At 44.5% G+C, this 24,428-nt stretch overlaps 1 protein-coding gene across 1 annotated transcript in view; it reads right to left on the bottom strand.

Moving 5' to 3' along the window:
• Window positions 1–1,133: 1,133 nt before the first annotated feature.
• The window catches only part of LOC112266944, a 101,734-nt gene continuing 78,439 nt past the window's right edge, over window positions 1,134–24,428 (bottom strand). The window contains exons 6-8 of the mRNA XM_024444901.2: window positions 1,677–1,741; window positions 1,392–1,457; window positions 1,134–1,302 (exon numbers count right to left, since the gene is read on the bottom strand). Of these exons, the coding sequence (XP_024300669.2) occupies window positions 1,134–1,302; window positions 1,392–1,457; window positions 1,677–1,741 (300 nt within the window). The remainder of the gene's footprint in view (window positions 1,303–1,391; window positions 1,458–1,676; window positions 1,742–24,428) is intronic.

Genomic DNA, 24,428 nt, shown 5'->3' with positions numbered 1-24,428 from the left:
TCGTCATGGTATCTCTGTGAATCCAAATTGCCATCGATAATATGCAATTGTGTTTATTGTCCATAGTTTATGTCCGCCCATACCATAACTTCACCACCACCATGGGGCACTCTATTCACAACTATGACATCAGCAAACCGCTCGCCCACACGACGCCATACAAGCTGGCTGCCATCTGCCTGGTACAGTTGAAACCAAGATTCATCCATGAAGAACATACTTGAGCTTCCCTGGGGCGGTTTCTGACAGTTTGTGCAGGTCCTGGGTTGGTGTGGTTACATGTTGTCTGCGGTTGTGAGACCGGTTGGACATACTGCCAAATTCACTAAAACAATGTTGGAGGTCGGCTTATGGTAGAGAAATTAACATTCAGTTTTCTGGCAACAGCTCTGGTGGACATTCCTGCAGTTAGCATGCTAATTGAACGCTCTCTCGTCTGTGGGACAAAAACATGTATTGTCCCCAGCACAAGGTACACCTGTGTAATGATCATACCTTTTAATCAGCTTATTGATATGCCACACCTGTCAGGTGGATAGGTTTTCTTGGCAAATGAGAAATGCTCATTAACAGGGATGTAAAGTTTTAGAGAAATAAGCTTTTTGAGCGTATGGAACATTTCTGGTATCTTTTATTTCAGCTCATGAAACTTGGGACCAATATTTTACATGTTTATATGCATTTATATTATTGTTCAGTATAGTTAGTACCCCAGAATCATAATCCTATTTCTCTCTGCAGCATTGAGTGGGCACCTTGAGGCCAACAGCTTGACCTGACGCTTAACCTAGACGATGACTTGGAGATTACTATGACAATATATTGACACTCAAGAGTACCTCTCTCACTCGCCATCCAGCTGGATGAGTTGAGGGTCTATGGACGTGCTCATCTTATTATTTACCCAGCTGATCCCTCCCTCAAGTGCCTGTGAGTGAGCCTGCATCTGGCAGGGGGGAATGAGCTGAGGGACACCGCCCTCTGCTGGACAAGACATGCAATATACCGGCACACCACATCAATAGGGCTAGTATTGAAAATATATCTTGTAGATTCCATCTGACCCACACCATTTGTTTGCTTCAGTAAAAAGTAAGTCCCATACAATGACATAGACAGTTCACCAGCGCTATTCAGCACAAAGATAGAGGGGTGGGACTTACAGGGGTGATACCATCTGATAGAGTGGTCATGCTGATGGACGTGCTCATCTTGTCAAAGGAAGAGAGGGAGGGAGGGGAGGGGCTCCTCTTCTCCATCACTTCCTGTTTCTGGAGGAAGTCACGCCAGGCACGCTGGATACTAAGAAACATACACACATAGCCAAGAGTGAAACACACACTTTCACACACACGTTCACACACACACGCTCAAACACACACACAACTCACATCAACACTTTGGTCTCCAGTGGGGGCATGTTGAAGTTGTTCTCAAGGTCTGTAGTCAGCTGGTGACTGAGAGGGAGATAGAGAAGTGTAGGGAGGAGGAAAGAAATAAAAGAGAGGGGGGAGGGGTGAGAGAGTGTAATAACTACAAGTACACAGAGCTGAGTTCTAATCTTTCCAGTGCCAGTGTCGGGGTTATCAGTAATTACACAGAGATGCCCTGGTCCCCACTGCTGGGAAATGGAGTTTTACAGTGCACATGTGTGTATGTGTGCCAACCTACAGTACCTCTGCAGCTGAATGCTTTCATCATTGACATGCTTTAAGCCAGTTTGGAGGCTCTTCAGTTCATCCTATGAGAGAGTGAAAGAGAGAGAGAGAGAAGGAGAGAGAGAGAGAAAAAGAGAGAGAGAGAGAGACGGAAATGGAAAGGGATTACAACAACAATCTCTCAGACAGACATACTGTACAGAAAATAAACCTTATTTTTCTCATCTCCTTCATCTTCTCTAACTTTTGTGTGCGTGTGTTGAGTGAGTGAGTGAGTGAGTGAGTGTGTGTGTGTTTGTTGAATGCGATCTCCTCTGCTCAGCACTGGTACCCCTGTAGGGGGGTAGTAAGGCAGTATCTTGGAGAGGTTAGATGTGAAGTTTCTATGTAAAGTTAGTAAAGTTAACTGTGGAAGTTCTCTGCTGATTTTGCCAGTCAGCATTCAGCTGTGTTTGGCCCAGAAACAGAGAGAAGGACAGAGACCCAGAGGTAGCATGGAGCAGTCAGAGGAGACAGGGGGTTGGGGTGGGGTGAAGGGGGTAAATGGATCCTCCAGGAAGTCAACTTGAGTGTTTATCATTCATGACACCACATAACAGAAAAGGTTCTCTAGTCTCACAAATGTTGGATTAGATACGGCCAATTCCCTCTGCTGAGGATGGCTGTTTAGCCAGAAACCTGGTTTCCTGAAGTTTACACTGTGATGGATCAATTCCACTGACGTCAAAATGTTGAGGAGGGGAGAATAAAATGTTGCTTTAAATCCCCCTCTCCTCTGGCTTTAATAATTCCCTGTAATAAGCGCTGACTTGCCCCTGCATAAGTGATCAGACTAATTAAATTACAAGTAGAATTAAACTGGAGCTTGGTCTCTAGAGCAGCCAGGGGTCCACAGCGAGGCACAGAGTGGGTGGGAGGTGGAGCAGGAGAGGAGTGTGTGTAGGTAATCCTTTTGATTTTATGAGATGAAAGTGGTTGATTTCTATGTATTTGCATGTAACTGTTTTGTACCCACAAAGTGTTTTAAAATCCTATCATAACATTTATAATCTCCTGCATCACAGTATGTTCCTCTGTTCCCTACCATCACAGAGTATCTATGACACAGTATGTTCCTCTGTTCCCTACCATCACAGAGTATCTATGACACAGTATGTTCCTCTGTTCCCTACCATCACAGAGTATCTATGACACAGTATGTTCCTCTGTCCCGTACCATCACAGAGTATCTATGACACAGTATGTTCCTCTGTTCCCTACCATCACAGAGTATCTATGACACAGTATGTTCCTCTGTCCCGTACCATCACAGAGTATCTATGACACAGTTCCTCTGTTCCCTATGTTCCTATGTTCTGTCCCGTACCATCACAGAGTATCTATGACACAGTATGTTCCTCTGTCCCCTACCATCACAGAGTATCTATGACCATCACAGAGTATCTATGACACAGTATGTTCCTCTGTTCCCTACCATCACAGAGTATCTATGACACAGTATGTTCCTCTGTCCCGTACCATCACAGAGTATCTATGACACAGTATGTTCCTCTGTCCCGTACCATCACAGAGTATCTATGACACAGTATGTTCCTCTGTTCCCTACCATCACAGAGTATCTATGACACAGTATGTTCCTCTGTCCCGTACCATCACAGAGTATCCATGACACAGTATGTTCCTCTGTCCCGTACCATCACAGAGTATCTATGACACAGTATGTTCCTCTGTCCCGTACCATCACAGAGTATCTATGACATAGATGTTCCTCTGTTCCGTACCATCACAGAGTATCTATGACATAGATGTTCCTCTGTTCCGTACCATCACAGAGTATCTATGACATAGATGTTCCTCTGTTCCGTACCATCACAGAGTATCTATGACATAGATGTTCCTCTGTTCCGTACCATCACAGAGTATCTATGACATAGATGTTCCTCTCTCCGAACCATCACAGAGTATCTATGACATAGATGTTCCTCTGTCCCGTACCATCACAGAGTACCTATGACATAGATGTTCCTCTGTTCCGTACCATCACAGAGTATCTATGACATAGATGTTCCTCTGTTCCGTACCATCACAGAGTATCTATGACATAGATGTTCCTCTGTACCGACATAGATGTTCCATCACAGAGTATCTATGACATAGATGTTCCTCTGTTCCGTACCATCACAGAGTATCTATGACATAGATGTTCCTCTGTCCCGTACCATCACAGAGTATCTATGACATAGATGTTCCTCTGTCCCGTACCATCACAGAGTATCTATGACACAGTATGTTCCTCTGTTCCCTACCATCACAGAGTATCTATGACACAGTATGTTCCTCTGTCCCGTACCATCACAGAGTATCTATGACACAGTATGTTCCTCTGTCCCTCGTTCTCTCCCTCCCTCTGACTCCCTTTCTCTCCGACTCCCACTTTTTCTGACTCTCTCTGACTCTCTACTTTCTCTCGCTGACTCACTCCTTCTCTCTCTATGTCCATCTCTGCTCTGTCTCTCTCCCTCTCTGTCTCAGCTGAAGTGGTAATGACTCTTATTGTACAGTACGTGACAACTGGGGTTTGAGCTGTCCTCCAATCACCTCCTCTATCTGCTTGGTGAGGGGTGACGTCATCCCGCTCTGTCCACTCTCATTGTGTCCTGCATGAGAAATGACCAATCTCAGCAAGACTACAAATGCAGGTAAACCAGGTCGTTAGTTGCCAGGTTGCAATTGCAAATGAGAACTTGTTATCAACTTGATAAATAAAGGTGAAATAAAATAAATGTAAAAACCCTGCTATCTAACTCCACTTCACTTAGAATCAATGTCCCCCTGGCCTCCCCAATCCCCCCAATACCATCCCAGACAGACATGCTTCGTGCCCTAGAACTACTGACCACTTTGTGATTGTGAGCATGTGTGTGTGTGTTAGTGAAAGTGAGATTATGTGCTGATACCCAGTGTGCATTACCAAGCAACCAACAAAGCGGTGAGTTCAGCAGGCTACTCACCAAGCCCTTTCTATCCTGTATCGATCCCTAAAACTAAAAAACAGATTCATTGTTCACAACCATGCTGGAGCTCTCTCTTGTGTGAGATAGTTAATGTCCGTGTCCAAAACACAGACAGAAAGACAAGCTGTTCTGTCTCCTAAAGTACTTTTCTCTCCTTCTGCTCCAATCCATCCCTTCTCCTCTGCAGCACCCAGCCCGGTGTTAGGAGAGGAACAGCATTGCCTGCCAAAATGGAGCCAGGAAATAAACCAGGGGTTTGCATAATTTAGCAGCGGTACGGGCAGAAAATCTATAGTCATTTTGGGATTTGGCACTGCCAAGCAGGAAGTATTGATTGTTTGGCGGTGCTGGTAGATTTATGGTGAGTTATAGAGGCCAGAGAGGAGAGGAGGGATAGCACAGCTTAGACCTGCTGATGGAGACGGGACCTTGAACTCACAGGGCTGTACACAAAACACAGGAAAAAGAGTTACTGACAGCCAGCTACACTACAACCGCTCCTCCCTCCCTTCCTCTCTCCTCCCTTCCTCTCTCCTCCCCTCCTCTCTTCTCCCCTCCTCTCTTCTCTCTCCTCACCTCCCATCTCCTCTCTTCTCTTCTCCTCTCCTCCCCTCTCATCCCCTCCTCACCTCCTCTCTCCTCTTCTCTATCCTCTCCTCCCCTCTCCTCCTCCTCTCGTCTCTTCTCCTCCCCCCATATAACACTACTTTCATTCACTCCTAATCTCTCCCCTCCCTTCTCTGGCAAGGAAGAAGGAAGCAAGTAAGGAACGAAGGAAGGAAATTGAGCAAAATAGGTAAGAGGGAGATCAAGAGGAGAGCGAGAAGAGAGAGGAAGAGAGATTGGAAAGGCAAGAGGGGGAAGAAGAAAGAGTGTGTGCTAAGTTTTGATGAGACAGAGGTCTCTGAAATGAACGAGCAAACAGACAGACAGAAACCATTCAACTCATTGCACTGGGACGAAAAGACACTCTCTCACTTTCTCTCTACTCCTCCTCCTTTACCAAGCCTGACCTTATCTCCTTTATCCATCTCTCTTCCTTTCCCCATCCTGTCTCCCAACTCGCTCGCTCTTACTCCATCTTTCAATCCTTCTGCCCCTCTTTCTCATTGTTTCTACCCCCTCTCCTTGTCTTCCTCCCATATCCCTCCCTCCCACCTCGTCTCTCTCTTTAATACTTGCTGAGCTTCTTGCCGTATGTTGGCAGCAGATCCCAGCTCGTCGATCTACCGGCCCAGAAGCGGAAAGCAGCACCTTAATCGGCAGTGTTTGCTTTCCTAATGAACTCAACTAACTCCAGCATCCAGCCACCAGGGAACCACACGGACGCTCAGGCCCACAGTAAACACTGGGTAAACACACACACACAACGGCAAGACAGTGACAGCTGCACAGATAGACAGACACTCAGACAGATAAAGTGAGCAGCTGAATCACCTCTGAGCCAAAACCTGTCTGGTCCTGAAACGTTACACACAGGTTTAAACAATGTTCAGCAGACCATCTGCCATCCCATTCAACTCCAACACACACATTGATGCAACCTCTCTCTCTCTCACACACACACACACACACACACACACACACACACACACACACACACACACACACACACACACACACACACACACACACACACACACACACACACACACACACACACACACACACACACACACACACACACACACACACACACAGCCCTGAAGCAGCCTCTACCAGTCATTCCTCCCTGAGGGGCCCCTAGGCTACAGAGCAAGCCGGCGCAATCTCTGCCATCTCTGTCACATCGGCCATCACCCTCCTCTACCACAGGGACACAGCCTGGCAGCACAGGTTGTGTGTCTGGGCTGTCTGTCCCTGAATGACCCTGCTATGGAGCAGGTTGGCCGACTGAGCTCTCTCACACACACACACAAACACACGCACGCACACACACGCACACACACGCACACACAATCTCCGCTCTGTGGGCTAGGCTAATGACAGCCAGTGTAATGGTGGAAAGGAGAGGAGACAGAGAGAGGAAGACCTGCATACTGATAGGAAGGAAATGGAGCAGGCGTAATCCCCACATTTAGTATGAAGGATACACACTTTATAGGGCAGGGTAACACTAGACAATGTTAAAGTAACATTAGAGATTGTGGAGGTCAGAGGTTGGTAATGGATATATAATGGTATTATAAAGAGAGTGTGAATAGTTGACTCCACAGTCCCGCCGGGAGGCCATTCCTAACTAACCCCAACTAACCCCAGCAGACATCAGGGCATCTCTCCCCCTGTTCCCCCTGGTACCTTACTCTCCTCTCCACAGCTGCTGTTCCCTACAGGCTGGCATGTGCCCGCTCTGCTCTCCATCAGACCCCTGACACACACAATCCAGAGGTCCCTTGTTGCCCAGGCGACAGAGTGAGCATCTGTGTCGTGCCAGTGAGATGCTACAGGAAGGCCATAAAGATCATCAAGGACATCAACCACCCGAGCCACTGCCTGTTCACCCCGCTGTCATCCAGAAGGCGAGGTCAGTACAGGTGCATCAAAGCTGGGACCGAGAGACTGAAAAACAGCTTCTATCTCAAGGCCATCAGACTGTTAAACAGCCACCACTAACATTGAGTGGCTACTGCCAACACACTGTCAATGACACTGACTCTACTCCAGCCACTTTAATCATGGGAATTGATGGGAAATGATGTAAATATATCACTAGCCACTTTAAACAATGCTACCTTATATAATGTTACTTACCCTACATTGTTCATCTCATATGCATACGTTGATACTGTACTCTATATCATCGACTGCATCCTTATGTAATACATGTATCACTAGCCACTTTAACTATGCCACTTGGTTTACATACTTATCTCATATGTATATACTGTACTCGATATCATCTACTGTATCTTGCCTATGCTGCTCTGTACCATCACTCATTCATATATCCTTATGTACATATTCTTTATCCCCTTACACTGTGTATAAGACAGTAGTTTTTTTTTTTTTTTTTTTTTTTTTTTTGGAATTGTTAGTTAGATTACTTGCTCGTTATTACTGCATTGTCGGAACTAGAAGCACAAGCATTTCGCTACACTCGCATTAACATCTGCTAACCATGTGTATGTGACAAATAAAATTTGATTTGATTTGATTTGATTTGATTTGATTTGAGATGCAGCAGGCTGAAAGCCAACACTGGCATAGTCTAATGAGAGAGAGAGCTGTGCTACTTTGCTGAGATCATATAAACCTGTCAATGGAGCTTCCAGGGAAGAGGTGGAGCATTGAATCCAGCAGCCCCTATACCAACCTGTTTCCTACAGCCTGATAATGAGCCTCAACCTGGGAGAAGATGTAAATTAAGGAGGCATTTTAAAATCAGGACATAAAGGAAGGTCTGACGTTCTAAAGGAGTTTTGTTGAAACCACTAACAGTGCAAGTCCTTCTCTAGAAGGTTACTGTCTCCAGAGAGAATAGAGAAGGAGCCATTCTACTACAGTATACTATAGTCTATGGCACAGCACCCTCTATTCTACAGCCTGTCCTGGAGTAATTCATGTGTTTTAACCCCCTCTAGTGTGCAATAATATCAGCTATAAAACCAGCCATTAACATGCCTTAAGAAGCCCTTATACATGTACAGCCGCATGGTGTGTGTGTGTGTGTGTGTGTGTGTGTGTGTGTGTGTGTGTGTGTGCGCGAGCGTGCAAACCTGTTTTACAGCCGTCTTCAATACAACCTGTGGTGTTTGTGTCTGCAGCATAACAATGCAGTGTTAACGATTCCACAGCTATGAGACCAGAGCCTAACTAAAAATATATACAGCCATTAAGTATCTTTATTGAACTTTACAGCCAACTGGAGACGAGAGTTGCTTTGTTAGCTAGTTAATAAGGCCATATTGTCATTCCTATGGAGTGTAGTTAAACAGGACGGTGACAGGTTCACGTCATAGTGGAGTGTGGAGATCATTAGGAGTTGACGTGTGTTAACTTAGGCCTGGGGTTCAGTAAACCATCGCGCGCACACACACACACACACACACACACACACACACAGCTATCTGGCAGTGAGGTAGGGCTGGTGGTCTGGTGTGTCCCTGCTGTAGGCGTAATGAAGTAGAAAGCCATTCGAAGAGAGAACCCTCCAGCCCTGATAAATGACAGAGACGGGGGACAGGGAAAATGGGAATCAGTGATGTATACTTAGAGACCGACCAAGGAAGGAGAGAGAGGGGGGGGGGTGTTGATTAGAGGAGAAACTGTTTTCAAGGCGATAAAGCTTGAAGCCTAGTTCCCACTTCCATTTCCTTCTTTTTTGTGTTATCAGCAATCCCTCTCTTCCTGTCATTTGTCTTCCTTCTCTCTTCTCTCTTGTCCATTTTCCTCTCTTTGACCCTCCTCCCTAACAAGGAGAGTTGCTTTTAATGGAAACCCACTAATATATTACGCTTCCATAACTCTTCTGTAACACTTTGCGTAGCCCCCCCCTCCCCCCGTGGAGATGATTAAATTCACGGTCCAGTTACGGCCCTCAGCTAATACCGCTAGCCTCGGCCACTAGCGGCAGGGCCAGCTGCTGCCAGGGACCGTGACCGCACACTCTAAAAAGCAGGGCCGTGAGTGTTCATTAAAAAACCCCAGCACCGATCACAGGGAGAACACAGCCATAAAAACAATTAATCTGGCTATAAACAAGCCATTCTGGCTGTCAGACAGGCAGGGAACCACACAACCATGATATTAGACCAGGACACACACACACACACACACACACACACACACACACACACACACACACACACACACACACATGCTTCTAAAATGAACTTCTGTGTTAAATAGGCCTTTGCAGCCTTGCAGTGCACGTCTAGATACAGTGCATCTCAATACGCATCTACAGTGGTTTAGTGGTTTTCTCATTAACGTAGTATCACAGAGTGTCTCAACACCAATCACTATGTTACACAGCACGGGGGGAAAGACAAGGGCAGACTGTCACACATTTCTATCACAATGAAACCAGGACATTGAAATTACACAGAAATTCACATCATAGAGCGTGATAAATCATGAGACTGAGGCTAAGATTTAGCAGCAAATCCTCGATGGTCTATTAAAGCAATGAAACATGTCATCTCCCAAGTTAAAATCCCACTGCACATTAGGCTCATCAATCCGTCATGCTCTGATAGGGCACTGGCTGCTGGTTCATTATGACTTTCACCAGCCAGCCCATCGTGGACTTGCATCAGTGTGAATGCCATGAGACAGGGTGAACGGGCCAGGCAGGTCACCCGTGATACAAGTCAGTATTCAACGTCCATCCGTGTCTGAGGACGTCGGGAGATGACGTGGAAACGGACGAAGAGAAGTAACCAAACACATCAAAATGTGACGTTTGGAACAACTTAGAAATGTGACATTTGAGAAATATGGATGAATGTCTAATTCTGACATGAGACTGTGAGAGCTGGTTGGAATGGGCATGTCAGGGCACACCAAGTGGCATTCTCACTCTACACGAAATGTCACCCGAATGCATGAACCTACACAAAAGTGGCATATGTGTATGTGGGCAAGTGCAGGACTGTACTGTCTATGCACACACAACGCGCATGTGTGTGTGTGTGTAGACTTGGGGTTTGTAGATGAAGTGTGATGAGATGTAATGTAGTAATGTATGGTGTAATGTAGTAATGTAGTAATGTTTGGTGTAATGTAGTAATGTATGGTGTAATGTAGTACTGTTTGGTGTAATGTAGTAATGTAGTAATGTATGGGGTAATTTAGTAATGTATGGTGTAATGTAGTAATGTATGGTGTAATGTAGTAATGTATGGTGTAATTTAGTAATGTATGGTGTAATGTAGTAATGTAGTAATGTATGAGTGTAATGTAGTAATGTAGTAATGTATGAGTGTAATGTAGTAATGCATGAGTATAATGTAGTAATGTAGTAATGTATGAGTGTAATGTAGTAATGTAGTAATGTATGAGTGTAATGTAGTAATGCATGAGTATAATGTAGTAATGTAGTAATGTATAGTGTAATATAGTAATGTATGGTGTAATGTGGTAATGTGTGGTGTGATGTAGCAATGTATGGTGTAATGTAGTAATGTATGGTGTAATGTAGTAATGTATGGTGTAGTGTAGTAATGTATGGTGTAGTGTAGTAATGTAGTAATGTACGAGTGTAATGTAGTAATGTAGTAATGTATGAGTGTAATGTAGTAATGTATGGTGTAATGCAGTAATGTGGTAACGTATGGTGTAATGTAGTAATGTAGTAATGTATGGTGTAATGTAGTAATGTATGGTGTAAAGTAGTAATGTATGGTGTAAAGTAGTAATGTATGGTGTAATGTGGTAACGTATGGTGTAATGTAGTAATGTATGCTGTAATGTAGTAAGGTAGTAACGTATGGTGTAATGTAGTAATGTATGGTGTAATGTGGTAATGTATGGTGTAACGTAGTAATGTATGGTGTAATGTAGTAATGCATGGTGTTATGTAGTAATGTAGTAATGTATGGGGTAATGTAGTAATGTATGGTGTAATGTAGTAATGTAGTAATGTATGACTGTACTGTAGTAATGTAGTAATGTATGAGTGTTTATATTGCTGAGGCTAAGAATAGCAGGGTATTATTGTGCTTCCTTTAACAGTGGAAATGATTCTCTCCTGGCTGGCTCGCCATCCTCCCCTGCAGCACCACTCTAACCACATTTACCTTTAATAAAAGAGTGAGAGAAAGAAAGAGAGGGGGGAGCGAGAGAGAATAGATAGAGGAGCTCTCTCCTCCACAGGGTCACATCTAGAGAATAGATAGAGGAGCTCTCTCCTCCACAGGGTCACATCTAGAGAATAGATAGAGGAGCTCTCTCCTCCACATGGTCACATCTAAAGAATAGATAGAGGAGCTCTCTCCTCCACAGGGTCACATCGAGAGAATAGATAGAGGAGCTCTCTCCTCCACATGGTCACATCTAAAGAATAGATAGAGGAGCTCTCTCCTCCACATGGTCACATCTAGAGAATAGATAGAGGAGCTTTATCCTATACATCCTAACACGAAATGACAGTCTGACTGCAATTTTCTCCTTTCTGCCTCACACACTGACTTTCTCTCCTCTTTGTCAGACATCCTGTCATTCTCTCCTCTCTGTCAGACATCCTGTCTTTCTCTCCTCTCTGTCAGACATCCGTTCTTTCTGTACTCTCTGTCAGAGATCCTGTCTTTCTCTCCTCTCTGTCAGAGATCCTGTCTTTCTCTCCTCTCTGTCAGAGATCCTGTCTGTCTTTCTCTCCTCTCCGTCAGACATCCTGTCTTTCTGTCTTCTCTGTCAGACATCCTGTCTTTCTCTCCACTCTGTCAGACATCCTGTCTTTCTCTCCTCTCCGTCAGACATCCTGTCTTTCTGTCTTCTCTGTCAGACATCCTGTCTTTCTCTCCTCTCTGTCAGACATCCTGTCTTTCTCTCCTCTCTGTCAGACATCCTGTCTTTCTCTCCTCTCTGTCAGACATCCTGTCTTTCTCTCCTCTCTGTCAGACATCCTGTCTTTCTGTCCTCTCTGTCAGACATCCTGTCTTTCTCTCCTCTCTGTCAGACATCCTGTCTTTCTCTCCTCTCTGTCAGACATCCTGTCTTTCTGTCCTCTCTGTCAGACATCCTGTCTTTCTCTCCTCTCTGTCAGACATCCTGTCTTTCTCTCCTCTCTGTCAGACATCCTGTCTTTCTGTCCTCTCTGTCAGACATCCTGTCTTTCTGTCCTCTCTGTCAGACATCCTGTCTTTCTCTCCTCTCTGTCAGACATCCTGTCTTTCTCTCCTCTCCGTCAGACATCCTGTCTTTCTCTCCTCTCTGTCAGACATCCTGTCTTTCTCTCCTCTCTGTCAGACATCCTGTCTTTCTGTCCTCTCTGTCAGACATCCTGTCTTTCTGTCCACTCTGTCAGACATCCTGTCCTCTCTGTCAGACATCCTGTCTTTCTCTCCACTCTGTCAGACATCCTGTCTTTCTCTCCACTCTGTCAGATATCCTGTCCTCTCTATCAGACATCCTGTCTTTCTCTCCTCTGTCAGACATCCTGTCTTTCTCTCCACTCTGTCAGACATCCTGACTTTCTGTCCACTCTGTCAGACATCCTGTCTTTCTGTCCACTCTGTCAGACATCCTGTCTTTCTGTCCACTCTGTCAGACATCCTGTCCTCTCTGTCAGACATCCTGTCCTCTCTGTCAGACATCCTGACTTTCTGTCCACTCTGTCAGACATCCTGTCTTTCTGTCCACTCTGTCAGACATCCTGTCCACTCTGTCAGACATCCTGTCTTTCTGTCCACTCTGTCAGACATCCTGTCCTCTCTGTCAGACATCCTGTCCTCTCTGTCAGACATCCTGTCCTCTCTGTCAGACATCCTGACTTTCTGTCCACTCTGTCAGACATCCTGTCCTCTCTGTCAGACATCCTGTCCTCTCTGTCAGACATCCTGACTTTCTCTCCATTCTTTACTTTCTCTGTATTCTTTTTCTTAGTTTCTGAAATTATATAATTCTTCCGCTGGGGTTTCTGACATTGTGTTATTGTGTTCCATGTCTGCAACATTGTAAAAGTTCTCTATGTGACTCGGAACATTCTGGCAACTCTCTTCAATGCCTCTGTTCAGCTTGCATACCCATTGTACACAACAACTGTATATGTCAAAAGATAAACTCACACACACGGTACACACAAAAACACATGAGAGATAATATTACAAATACACACAGGGAACCACAAGTTTAACACACAACACACACTGTACACACAAAAACACATGAGAGATAATATTACAAATACACACAGGGAACCACAAGTTTAACACACAACACACACGGTACACACAAAAACACATGAGAGATAATATTACAAATACACACAGGGAACCACAAGTTTAACACACAACACACACGGTACACACAAAAACACATGAGAGATAATATTACAAATACACACAGGGAACCACAAGTTTAACACACAACACACACGGTACACACAAAAATTACACATGAGAGATAAGATAATTACAAATACACACAGGGAACCACAAGTTTAACACACAACACACACGGTACACACAAAAACACATGAGAGATAATATTACAAATACACACAGGGAACCACAAACACACAACACACACGGTACACACAAAAACACATGTTTAACACACAACACACACGGTACACACAAAAACACATGAGAGATAATATTACAAATACACACAGGGAACCACAAGTTTAACACACAACACACAAGGTACACACATGCACATGCACACGCACACGCACAAACACACACACTCATCCTTTCTTACGAATCAAGAGGAATACCAATGTAAGAATGCTGTTCATCGACTCCAGCTCAGCCTTCAACACCATAGTGCTCTCCAAGCTCATCCCTAAGCTCAAGGCAATGGGTCTGTACTTCCCTGTGCAACTGGTTCCATGACTTCCTGACTTGCCGACCCCAGTGGTGAAGGTAGACAACAACATCTTTGTCAAGCTGATCCTTAACACGGGGGCTTCACAGGGGTGAGCACTCAGCCCCCTCCTGTACTCCTTGTTCACCCATGACCACATGGCCACGCACGTCTCCAACTCAATCATCAAGTTTGCTGGAGACAACAGTGGTAGGCCGGATTACCAACAATGACGAGATAGCCTACAAGGAGGAGGTAAATGCCTTGGTGGAGTGCCTCAATGTCAACAAAACGAAGGAGCTGATTGTGGACTACAGAAGACAGCAGAGAGAGCACCCCCTCATCCACATAGACCGGGCCACAGTGGAGAGGGTCAAAAGCTTCAAATTCCTCAGCGTGCACATCAATGAGGACCTGAAATGGACCCTTCAGACAGACAATGTGGTGAAGAAGGTACAACAGCACCTCTTCAACCTCAGGAGGCTGAATAAATTAGGCTTGGCCTAGGGCTGGTATTGCCTTAAAGTAATATCAAATTTTTTTCAGAGGTTTGGACTATTCACCATATAAATCTCGATTTCTTGTTTTTCTCTAAACAAATTAAAAAAGGCAAATATATAATTCTTAATTGAATTTTCTTTATTAAAATAAAAACGATATACAAGGCCTCAAGGCCTATTTGTACAAAACGAATGAACAACACAAATTAACACACACCCACACGTCTATTCTATTGTTTAGGAATGTTTGACCACTAGCTGTTTGGATATGTAATTTATATAATCATTTTGATTGAAAATGTTTTAATTTAGTTAATTTGTTGTTATAATTAAAACAGCCTGTGGTTATTTGCTATTGGATTGGCAGAATGACACTACTAACACATTAGCCTACAGCTGGCCTGAAAATAACTTTTTTGAATGCACTTTAATTGTGCCTAACTTTATGCCTAAAGCACTGCAGGCGGGTCCAGTTGTTCAAGCGCAATGCTTTTATCATGTCGCTCCTGCTATCAGTTGTCATGCACATCTGTCGGTCTCCGTTCATCTTCCACGATGCCAGAGAGTCTTTGAGACCCTGGGCTATTACTTCACCCGTATGATCATCAGACGTCTGGAGGCAGAGATTTATCAAATTTCCAGTCTTCATTTAAGTAGTGGACTGTCAAACTTAGGTATGGCTCTGACGATCTGCTCGACCATATATATTGGCTGTGGTGGAAAAATAAGAAACACTAGCCAGCTTCTCTGCGATTCTTTCACTGGGAGCAGTGTAAATCCGCGGCAGGGCTTCTTCCGTGAAATACTTGCGGCTTAGCAGCTGATATTTGTAGTCAACTGTACCTAGCAGCTCTTTAAAGCCTGGCTTTTCTACTGTAAAGATTGGGGCCATATCTTTCGCCATGTAATTGGTCACTGCATCCGTTATATCCTTCCACCTCAAACTTTTCTTGTCATAAGGGAATACGTTTGAAAAGGATGCGGCTATGGTAGTGTGTCTTTTAGCAGACGTTTTGGGAATCGGGCGACTGGAATCGGCATTGCGTAGTCTCACGCATTCCTCCCACTCCACCGCGTGTTTCAGTTGCAGGTGATGGAAGAGGTTGGTTGTGCTGCTGCTTTTCGTAGCAATTGCCTTTGACACATTTTTGCACAGGACATTCGTTTGCTGAACATCAGACCTCTTAAACCCGAACCACTTCCATATTACTGGAAAAAACATTGCTGCCCTTTTTGGGGGTGATTTCATCCTCGGGAGAGGCTAAGCTGGCCTCCTCACTTTCCATTTTGGTGGAGCCACCTGAGCCATGGCCTGTTCCCCATTTTACCGTCCAGATGGCGGAGACAGGACAAGTGCATCAAAGCTGGGACCGAGAGACTGATAAACAGCTTCTATCTCCAGGCCATCAGACTGTTCAACAGTCACCATTAGCCAGTCTCCACCCACTAGCCGGCTACCACACGGTACTCTACCCTGCACCTCAGAGATGGTGGTCCTATTTTCATAGTCATTGTTCACTGATCATTTTAATCATGTTTACATACCCACTTTATATGTATATTCTGTATTCTAGTCATGGCTCATCCTGTATCACTACTGCTGTACACACCTGTTCTATTCACATACTGTCCATACTGTCATACACACCAATCACCAAGCTCATTTCCTGCAATTCCATCCATTTTGCTATGGGGTTTTTGGACTGTGTATTTACACACTGTATTCTCGACATATCTCATTCAAATATTTCTATTACTGTACATGGCATTTTAGTTACACTGTTTATACACACCCCAAATGTATTTATATATTGGATTCGTGATATAGCTCATCCTAATCTATCTACTGCTGTATAGATTGCATTTTGATGACTGTTACAGTGTTATTTGGGCTGTTGATTGCATTAGTTCCGACATTCCTTCATTTCTTGTTGTTCTTTCTGTTTTTTAGTTTTTTAAATGGATTATTTGTGTACCTGAGTGACATTTTACTGCATTGTTTGGAGCTAGTAACATAAGCATTACTCTGCACCCACTAAACCATCTGCTACACTGTGTGCGTGACCAATAAACTTGGATTTGACTTGATCACGTTCCTCAACTCAGCTCCAACAAGGAACTGGGGATTAGAAATGATGCAAGTAATGTTAATTGGTAGTCCCCAATTTTATGGATAGATAGCTGATCGATCCCCTAATTTGATTTGAAAGGAACTGGGTAATGGTAACTCAGACACAGTTTTCCTACAATATGATTCTTGTCATTTCATCTTTCTTCTCCTTACTTTCTTTCTGTGGGGCCATCATCTGAAACCACCTAAGCGGAAAATGAAAACAATTTGAATATTTCCCAGAGCTGAGAGGCTGAACAATGATTCACCCGCTTTTACGACTTCACGCAGAGATGTGTGTGTGTGTGTGTGTGTGTGTGTGTGTCTGAATATGTCCGTGTGTGTGAATGTATCACGCACACAATGAGTGCCCGTCTCTCCAACGGATGCGCACACACGCACACACACACACACACACACACACACACACACACACACACACACACACACACACACACACACACACACACACACACACACACAACTTTCTCAGCTTGCCTGCGTCCAGTGGGCAGTGATTCAGGTGAGGGATAAGTCATGTTCATCACACATGTCGCTGTAGTAACATTAAAGCTGCATTCAGAGGGATGAGATGCTTGGTAGGGACAAACATGGGGACCAACATGGGGACAAACATGGGGTCAAACATGGGGACAAACATGGGGACAAACATGGGGACAAACATGAGGACAAATATGGGGACAAACATGGGGACAAACATGGGGACAAACATGAGGACAAACATGGGGACAAACATGGGGACAAACATGAGGACAGGACAAACATGGGGACAAACATGGGGACAAACATGGGGACAAACATGAGGACAAACATGGGGACAAACATGGGGACAAACATGGGGACAAACATGAGGACAAACATGGGGACAAACATGGGGACAAACATGAGGACAAACATGGGGACAAACATGGGGACAAACATGAGGACAAACATGGGGACAAACATGGGGACAAACATGGGGACAAACACAGCTACATTCTGATGTTCTTCTAATATTGAGGTAATGATTCAGAATCATTAGCAGGGATGATTGTCATTTAAAGTCCTGCTTAGAGGGTGTAGCTATGTGGATAAGAGCCGATATAAGCCTGTGTTAGCCAAGCAACTCCCTCTAGGGTAAATTCAAATGAAAAGCACAAATACAGTGAGTTTACATGACTTTATATCACTAGTTAGTTAAGAACAAATTCTTATTTACAATGACGGCCTACCGGGTAACACTGGGTTAACTGCCTTGTTCAGCAGCAGAACGCCAGATTTGTACCTTGTCAGCTCGGGGATTCAATCCAGCAACCTTTCGGTTACTGGCCCAACGCTCTAACCACTAGGCTACCTGCTGCCCCCCTGCTGCCTATGATTTAGAGTACTCTGTGATTTGCAGTATTCTTTGATTTACAGTACTCTATGTTTTTTCACCCATACACACAACCCGCAAAATATACACTTTACATTCTCTGTCATCAGCTTTTTCTGAAAATTTCCATGCGAGTGAATGACAGGGTGAGACGTAAAGCTACACAGACCTCGTGTTAAGTGTCAGCCGAAGCTGAGGCAGAATGACGGGAACATGTTTAGCTGTCCATGGTACGTAGCTAATGAATATTGGGTTCTCAAGTGTCAGTATGACGCTCACGCACTCTCTCTCTCTCACACACACACACACACACACACACACACACACACACACACACACTGTGTTAGCACTGAGTCCTGCTTTCCCCTGATGTTGCTGTCAGCGTCCCACTAGAGAACCTGACAGGGGAGGAGAGAGACGCAGCGCGGCAGGAATAACCTTGACTTCACAGAGAGCAGGGCAACTCTAGTACACTACGGCCTGAGGAACTGACACAAACGTGCACACATGCCTGCCCGCACATGCACACACGGGGTTGGATGCATTGCAGGCCTCTGTATGAACACAGGTAGTTGGTTCCTTCTCCCTTTTGTCATTTCATCTCCAATTGAAGCAGGAAACATGGGCTTTGCTCTATAAATGTCCATGTTAGAGGCTGTCTCTGGGGAGCAGTACAGACCACAGACCCTTCCTTCCACCACTGACTAAAACATCCCATTTAGAACCTACAGCCACACACTTAGAGAAGAGAGGGGTGTGAGGGAGAGAGATAAAGGGGAAGGAAAACAGGAGAAAGTATAGAGTACCTTCACGTCTGTCAGTCTGTAAAAGCTCAACATGTGTTTTTTACCGGAGCATGTTAAAGAGGAGTAATATTTTTGTAATTGCTGCCCAATAAAGAAATGTACAGTAATTACTGTTCACCTGATCCCTCTTAGTCACAGACACTGAAATGGAGCAATGTGTGTGTGTGTCTGTGTGCCTGTGTATGCATGTGTCGGACAAGACGAGGAGTCAGTCCTCATGCCCAATTACAGTTTTTTTCGATTGCTAAACGACAGTGGACACAACTGGAGTCACATGTGCAAAACTCTAACTACAGTCTGCACAGCAGCAGTTCATGTGGACCAAACTCTAGTTCGTTTTTCATTGCTTGAACACAGTTTTCAAAACTCTACACACTTATCCCATGACTTTAACCACAACCTGCACAACACTGTGGATTTACAGCACTTTGTTCAAATGCTAACACACTGCTGTCAAAACTGTGAACCACACATTCAAAACGGAATAGATTTCAGCCTTGTGCCTTTCAAACACTGCTGATTGCAATTTCAGCTGAAAGGCTAAGCAGGTGTCTTGTTTTAGACTTGTTAGTGAACACACACACATATTACAGTATATATAGGTAGAGCTCAGAAAGACTCATTTTGGAAATGGAACAAGGAAGATGGGTTCGTGGAGGGAGAAGGGTGGCAGGGAGAGGGCTGATGTGTGGAGGAAGACAAAGAAGACAAAGAGCTGTTATTTCAGATGAAATAAGGGCTACACTTATAGACCATGTCGTGAACCATGGTCTCTCATTGAGAGAGGCAGGGTTGAGGGTGCAACCCAATCTGCAAAGATCCACAGTGGCATCTGTAATGCGAATTTTCCATCATGCAAACAGGTGAGAGTTACATCCTTACAGTAAATGAAAACATTACAGGAATCTATTTTGTATTGCAATTATAGAATATTTACACAGATATATATTACATTAAGTTTGACTGTAAAATATATTTTTACAACAGGACCCAAAGGCTGCCCCCAACAGGAGGAAGAGGAAAAATATTTTCAGATGCGCAGGAAAATGCGGGAGATTCAAGATAGAGTGCTGGCTGATAATGATATATTTGAAAATGTTAATTCTGTCAGCACAACAACTATTGCTTGAGTCCTAAAGAAACACCAAGTTACAATGAAACAGTTATACACTGTACCGTTCGAGAGAAACAGTGAACGGGTAAAAGAGCAAAGATACCAATATGTCCAGGTAAGACATCTGAGGTTACGTACACAGCTATACAAAATATTTACAGTAAAAAAAAACACTAGCATTTCTACAGTAAAACTGTGCACTTACTGTTTTTCAGAGGTGGATGGAGGTGGAAGCACTGGAAAGACCACATTCATTTGTATTTATTGATGAAGCTGGATTTAACCTTGCCAAAACACGGCGCAGAGGAAGGAATGTTATAGGTCAAAGGGCCACTGTGGAGGTTCCAGGCCAAAGGGGGGAAATATCACCATGTGAGCTGCAATGGCCAATGATGGTTTGCTTCTCAACACACCACTCATTAACCCATACAACACAGAAAGGCTTATAGCTTTCCTAGAACAGCTCTATGCTCAGCTAGTGCCAGCAGAACAGGGGGAGCCAGTAAGAAACCCCCAAGTTTTTGTCATAGTTTGCGATAACGCTGCTTTTCACCACTCTGCAGCTGTCACAGATTGGTTTGCAGCACATCACAGATTTATGGTTTTGTACCTGCCTGCATATTCACCCTTCCTCAACCCAATAGAGGAGTTTTTCTCTGCCTGGAGGTGGAAAGTGTTTGGTCACCACCCACATGACCAAATGTCTCTTTTGGAAGCCATGCGTGCCGGATGTGAGGACACGAGTCCAGAGGACTGCCAGGGATGGATAAGGCACTCCAGAAGGTTCTTCCCCAGGTGCATGGCAAGAGAAAACATTAGATGTGATGTTGAAGAAAACCTGTGGCCTGATGCTAGAGAGAGGCAGGATTAGCCCCTCAATTATTTGTTCAAATTACAGTATGTACTTTTAGTTTCTACCTTTTTTTTTCATTACTGTAATTCCGTAAATTACTACAGACTATCGAAGCAAACTGCTAATTTTCATTTACCTTAAAGAATTGTTATGTTCTAAAAATTTTAATAAATCATGTGAAAGAATGTCACTCTTTTCTTTGAAGAAAATATTACTTTGTATGAAGTCACTGAAATTGTTCAAACTGTAAAGATGAAAAGTTTGTATTTTCTGTATTGGTGTTTGATGCTAGTGTTTTTACTCTCAGTGTGTTCTGAGTGACAGTGTGTGTTATCTCAGTGAGGGTTGTGCATAGTGTTTGGCTGCACTGAGCGTGTTTTGAGCCATGTGTTAAGAGTTGTGTTGCTTGGAATGAGTTTTGCAGGTGATGTGAACTGTTTAGCTCAGGTGACTGTTGGTAGTGCAGACTGTAGTTAGAGTTTTGCACATGTGACTCCAGTTGTGCCCACTGTCATTTAGCAATCGAAAAAAACTGTAATACAATATTTCCACACCGCATCTCCAAATGTCCCGAAAATTAGCTGCTACCATCCCGCAGAGCCTCAGAGCCCACTACCTCCTGGGTAATTATGAGGGTGTAGAAGGAGAAGTAGAACTGCCAGGCTTAGCCCTGTGTTGTCATTTAAATAAATTGGAATGGTGTGTCGAGTGAGGAGAGACAGGAGTGGGTGGGAACTTTGAGACAGGCACTGCATTTTCCTCCTATAGACACATTTTTCGGTTACTGAATTATCACGATTGAGAGAATGAATAATATGATTCCGCCTGCAATCATTTCGGCATTAGGGGAACATCCGGTCCCTGGTAATAGAGGGCTTGGAGAGTCTGTGACTGAATCCTAGTGACTCAAACTGTCAACTACCACCACCACTGTGTGTGTGTGTGTGTGTGTGTGTGTGTGTGTGTTTGTGTGTGTGTGTGTGTGTGTGTGTGTGTGTTTCAGAGTGCTAACATTCAGATGAAGTGCAGTTAGAGGCTGCTGGGTTCTATGGAGGGAGAGAGAGATTCTTTATGGTCCAGGAGGAAGCTGCTCTCCATACCTCAGCTCTGCCAGAGTCATACTGACTCCTGAGAACCCACCTGATTCACAGGAGCCCTGTCGTGATACACAATGATCGTGTAGTTTTAATAGTGGAGGCATTCAAAGGTGACTTTTCAAAATGCCATTGCTGCAGCAGTGGGACTTTGGTAATGTGACAGACTCCTTCACACGGTGAAGTCAAGCACTTTGCGCATTAGCAACCATCTACAGAGAAATACATTTTTTAAATATTGTTTTAACACTTTTGATTGGCTGCAACAGGATGATCTTCCTGCTGCAGTATTATGTCAAAGCTGCTGATAAATGACTGGCACCAATAACCATAACTAGATTAAGGGTTAACTTTGACAGACCTGATGTTGAAGGATTTATGTAGTGACACGCCCACATCATGTCTTGGACTCGGCTGACAAGAACACAACAAGATAAATTATAATGCCTCGTTAATCAATCCCAGCTAATGACGGATGTGCTCAAATGCGTGTGTGCGTGTCTGTGTGTGCATATGTGAGTGTGTGTGCAGGCGGTCATGTGTGTGTGTATCGCAGGCAGTTCTGCAGTGGACCAGCTCTAATAGCTTGCTGGTTATTTACAGCTGGAGCACGGAGCTGCGTTAGCCAGTGTGTTGTAGATCACCATGCATGTACAGACAGAGCACGCTCCTAGGACACCACTGTAAAACAGCAGCATGCTGGAGTGTGTCTGCTAGTTAGAACACCCAGGGTTATGGGCATGTTTACAGTGGGCTAGAGCTCGAGCAAACATACACTTCCCCTATGGTGAAAATATTGAAGTACTGCGTAATGTAAAGGCATTATGTTCTGTGGGTGGAAGAAAACACACTACTTCTGGAGAAAATGACTAATAATAATACATATAGCACTTTTCAAGGCCCCAAAGTATAACGTCTGCTTCCAACTCACACTCTCAAACACAGATCCCCTGAACGCAGCTCACTCTCCAGATCCCAATCACCTGAATTCTGATCACCTGTTCACACACCTGCATGTCATTATCCCACACTATTTAGTTCAGTTCTTTGCAACCCATCACTGTGAGGTATTGTTTGTTTTGTGACACACTTCTATTTGGAGATCTGGTTTCACCGTAATTTACTTCTCCCGTGTATGATAGTTTTTGCATGCCTCACTAATGACGCCTTTTGCCTATTCACTGCCTGTATTTCCTGTTATCTACCTATTGCCTGATCTCCCGGACTACGTTACTACCCTTTCCCCTGCCTGTACTGTTGCCCTTTAGGACCCTCTGTGTATGACCTTCTGCCTGCCCCTGGACCCAGCTACCTGCCTCCTCCTGTGTATGACCTTCTGCCTGTCCCTGGACCCAGCTACCTGCCTCCTCCTGTGTATGACCTTCTGCCTGCCCCTGGACCCAGCTACCTGCCTCCTCCTGTGTATGACCTTCTGCCTGCCCCTGGACCCAGCTACCTGTCTCCTCCTGTGTATGACCTTCTGCCTGCCCCTGGACCCAGCTACCTGTCTCCTCCTGTGTATGACCTTCTGCCTGCCCCTGGACCCAGCTACCTGCCTCCTCCTGTGTATGACCTTCTGCCTGCCCCTGTACCCAGCTACCTACCTCCTCCTGTGGTCCTTTACAATAAACACCTGCTGCGCCCTGCGCTTGAAATCAGCTCTCTGTCACCCACTGTGTTCATTACACAAAGTCGCTTAATGAGTCACAATTGAGTGATACATTCCAAATGGTTTGGTGAAATCCTACAAGGCTCTTGCTTTTATCAAACACTACAAAACATGACTGCCTGGAGGGCAGCCCAGATGGTACCAAACTAACTTTCTGACACAAACTCTAATCATCTCTACAGAGCTGTCGGAGATGTGTTCATCTGAATATCATGTATTTAACATCAACATTGAGAGATTAGATCAGCCTGCTAAGGCAATCAAATAATTACTAAATGACAGCAGGCAGACATATTTATATAATATGTGTATGGTAAATATGAGGAGTGTGTGTGTGAGAGAGAAAGGAAGAGAGCGAGAGAGAGAAATAGTGTTTGTGTGCGCATGCATGCATGTGATGGACAGAGTGATTGGCACTCTACAGGTGGTGCAGGTGGCTCTACTCTACATGTGGTGTGGTCTTTTAGGACATGTTGCCAAGGTAATGGACTGGATGATTGCTTAGCAACGACCACTGACCTCACTGCAGGGGTACCCAGTGGGGGACTGAGAGAGGACCAGAGGGGAAGAGAGCGAGAGAGAGAGAGATACAGAGAGAGAGAGAGAGAAAGCAACAGAGGGAGGGAGAGATACAAAGAGAGAGAGAGAGAAAGCAACAGAGGGAGGGAGAGATGCAGAGAGAGAGAGAGAAAGCAACAGAGGGAGGGAGAGATACAGAGAGAGAAAGAGGGCAACAAAGGGAGATACATTGGGAGAAAGAGAGAGGA

The sequence above is a fragment of the Oncorhynchus tshawytscha genome, linkage group LG14 (genome assembly GCF_018296145.1).
Source record: "Oncorhynchus tshawytscha isolate Ot180627B linkage group LG14, Otsh_v2.0, whole genome shotgun sequence".
In the NCBI taxonomy this organism is placed as follows: Eukaryota; Metazoa; Chordata; class Actinopteri; order Salmoniformes; family Salmonidae; genus Oncorhynchus; species Oncorhynchus tshawytscha.
The sequence above is the reverse complement of the archived record's forward strand: the minus strand, read 5'-3'. Positions and strand labels throughout refer to the sequence as shown.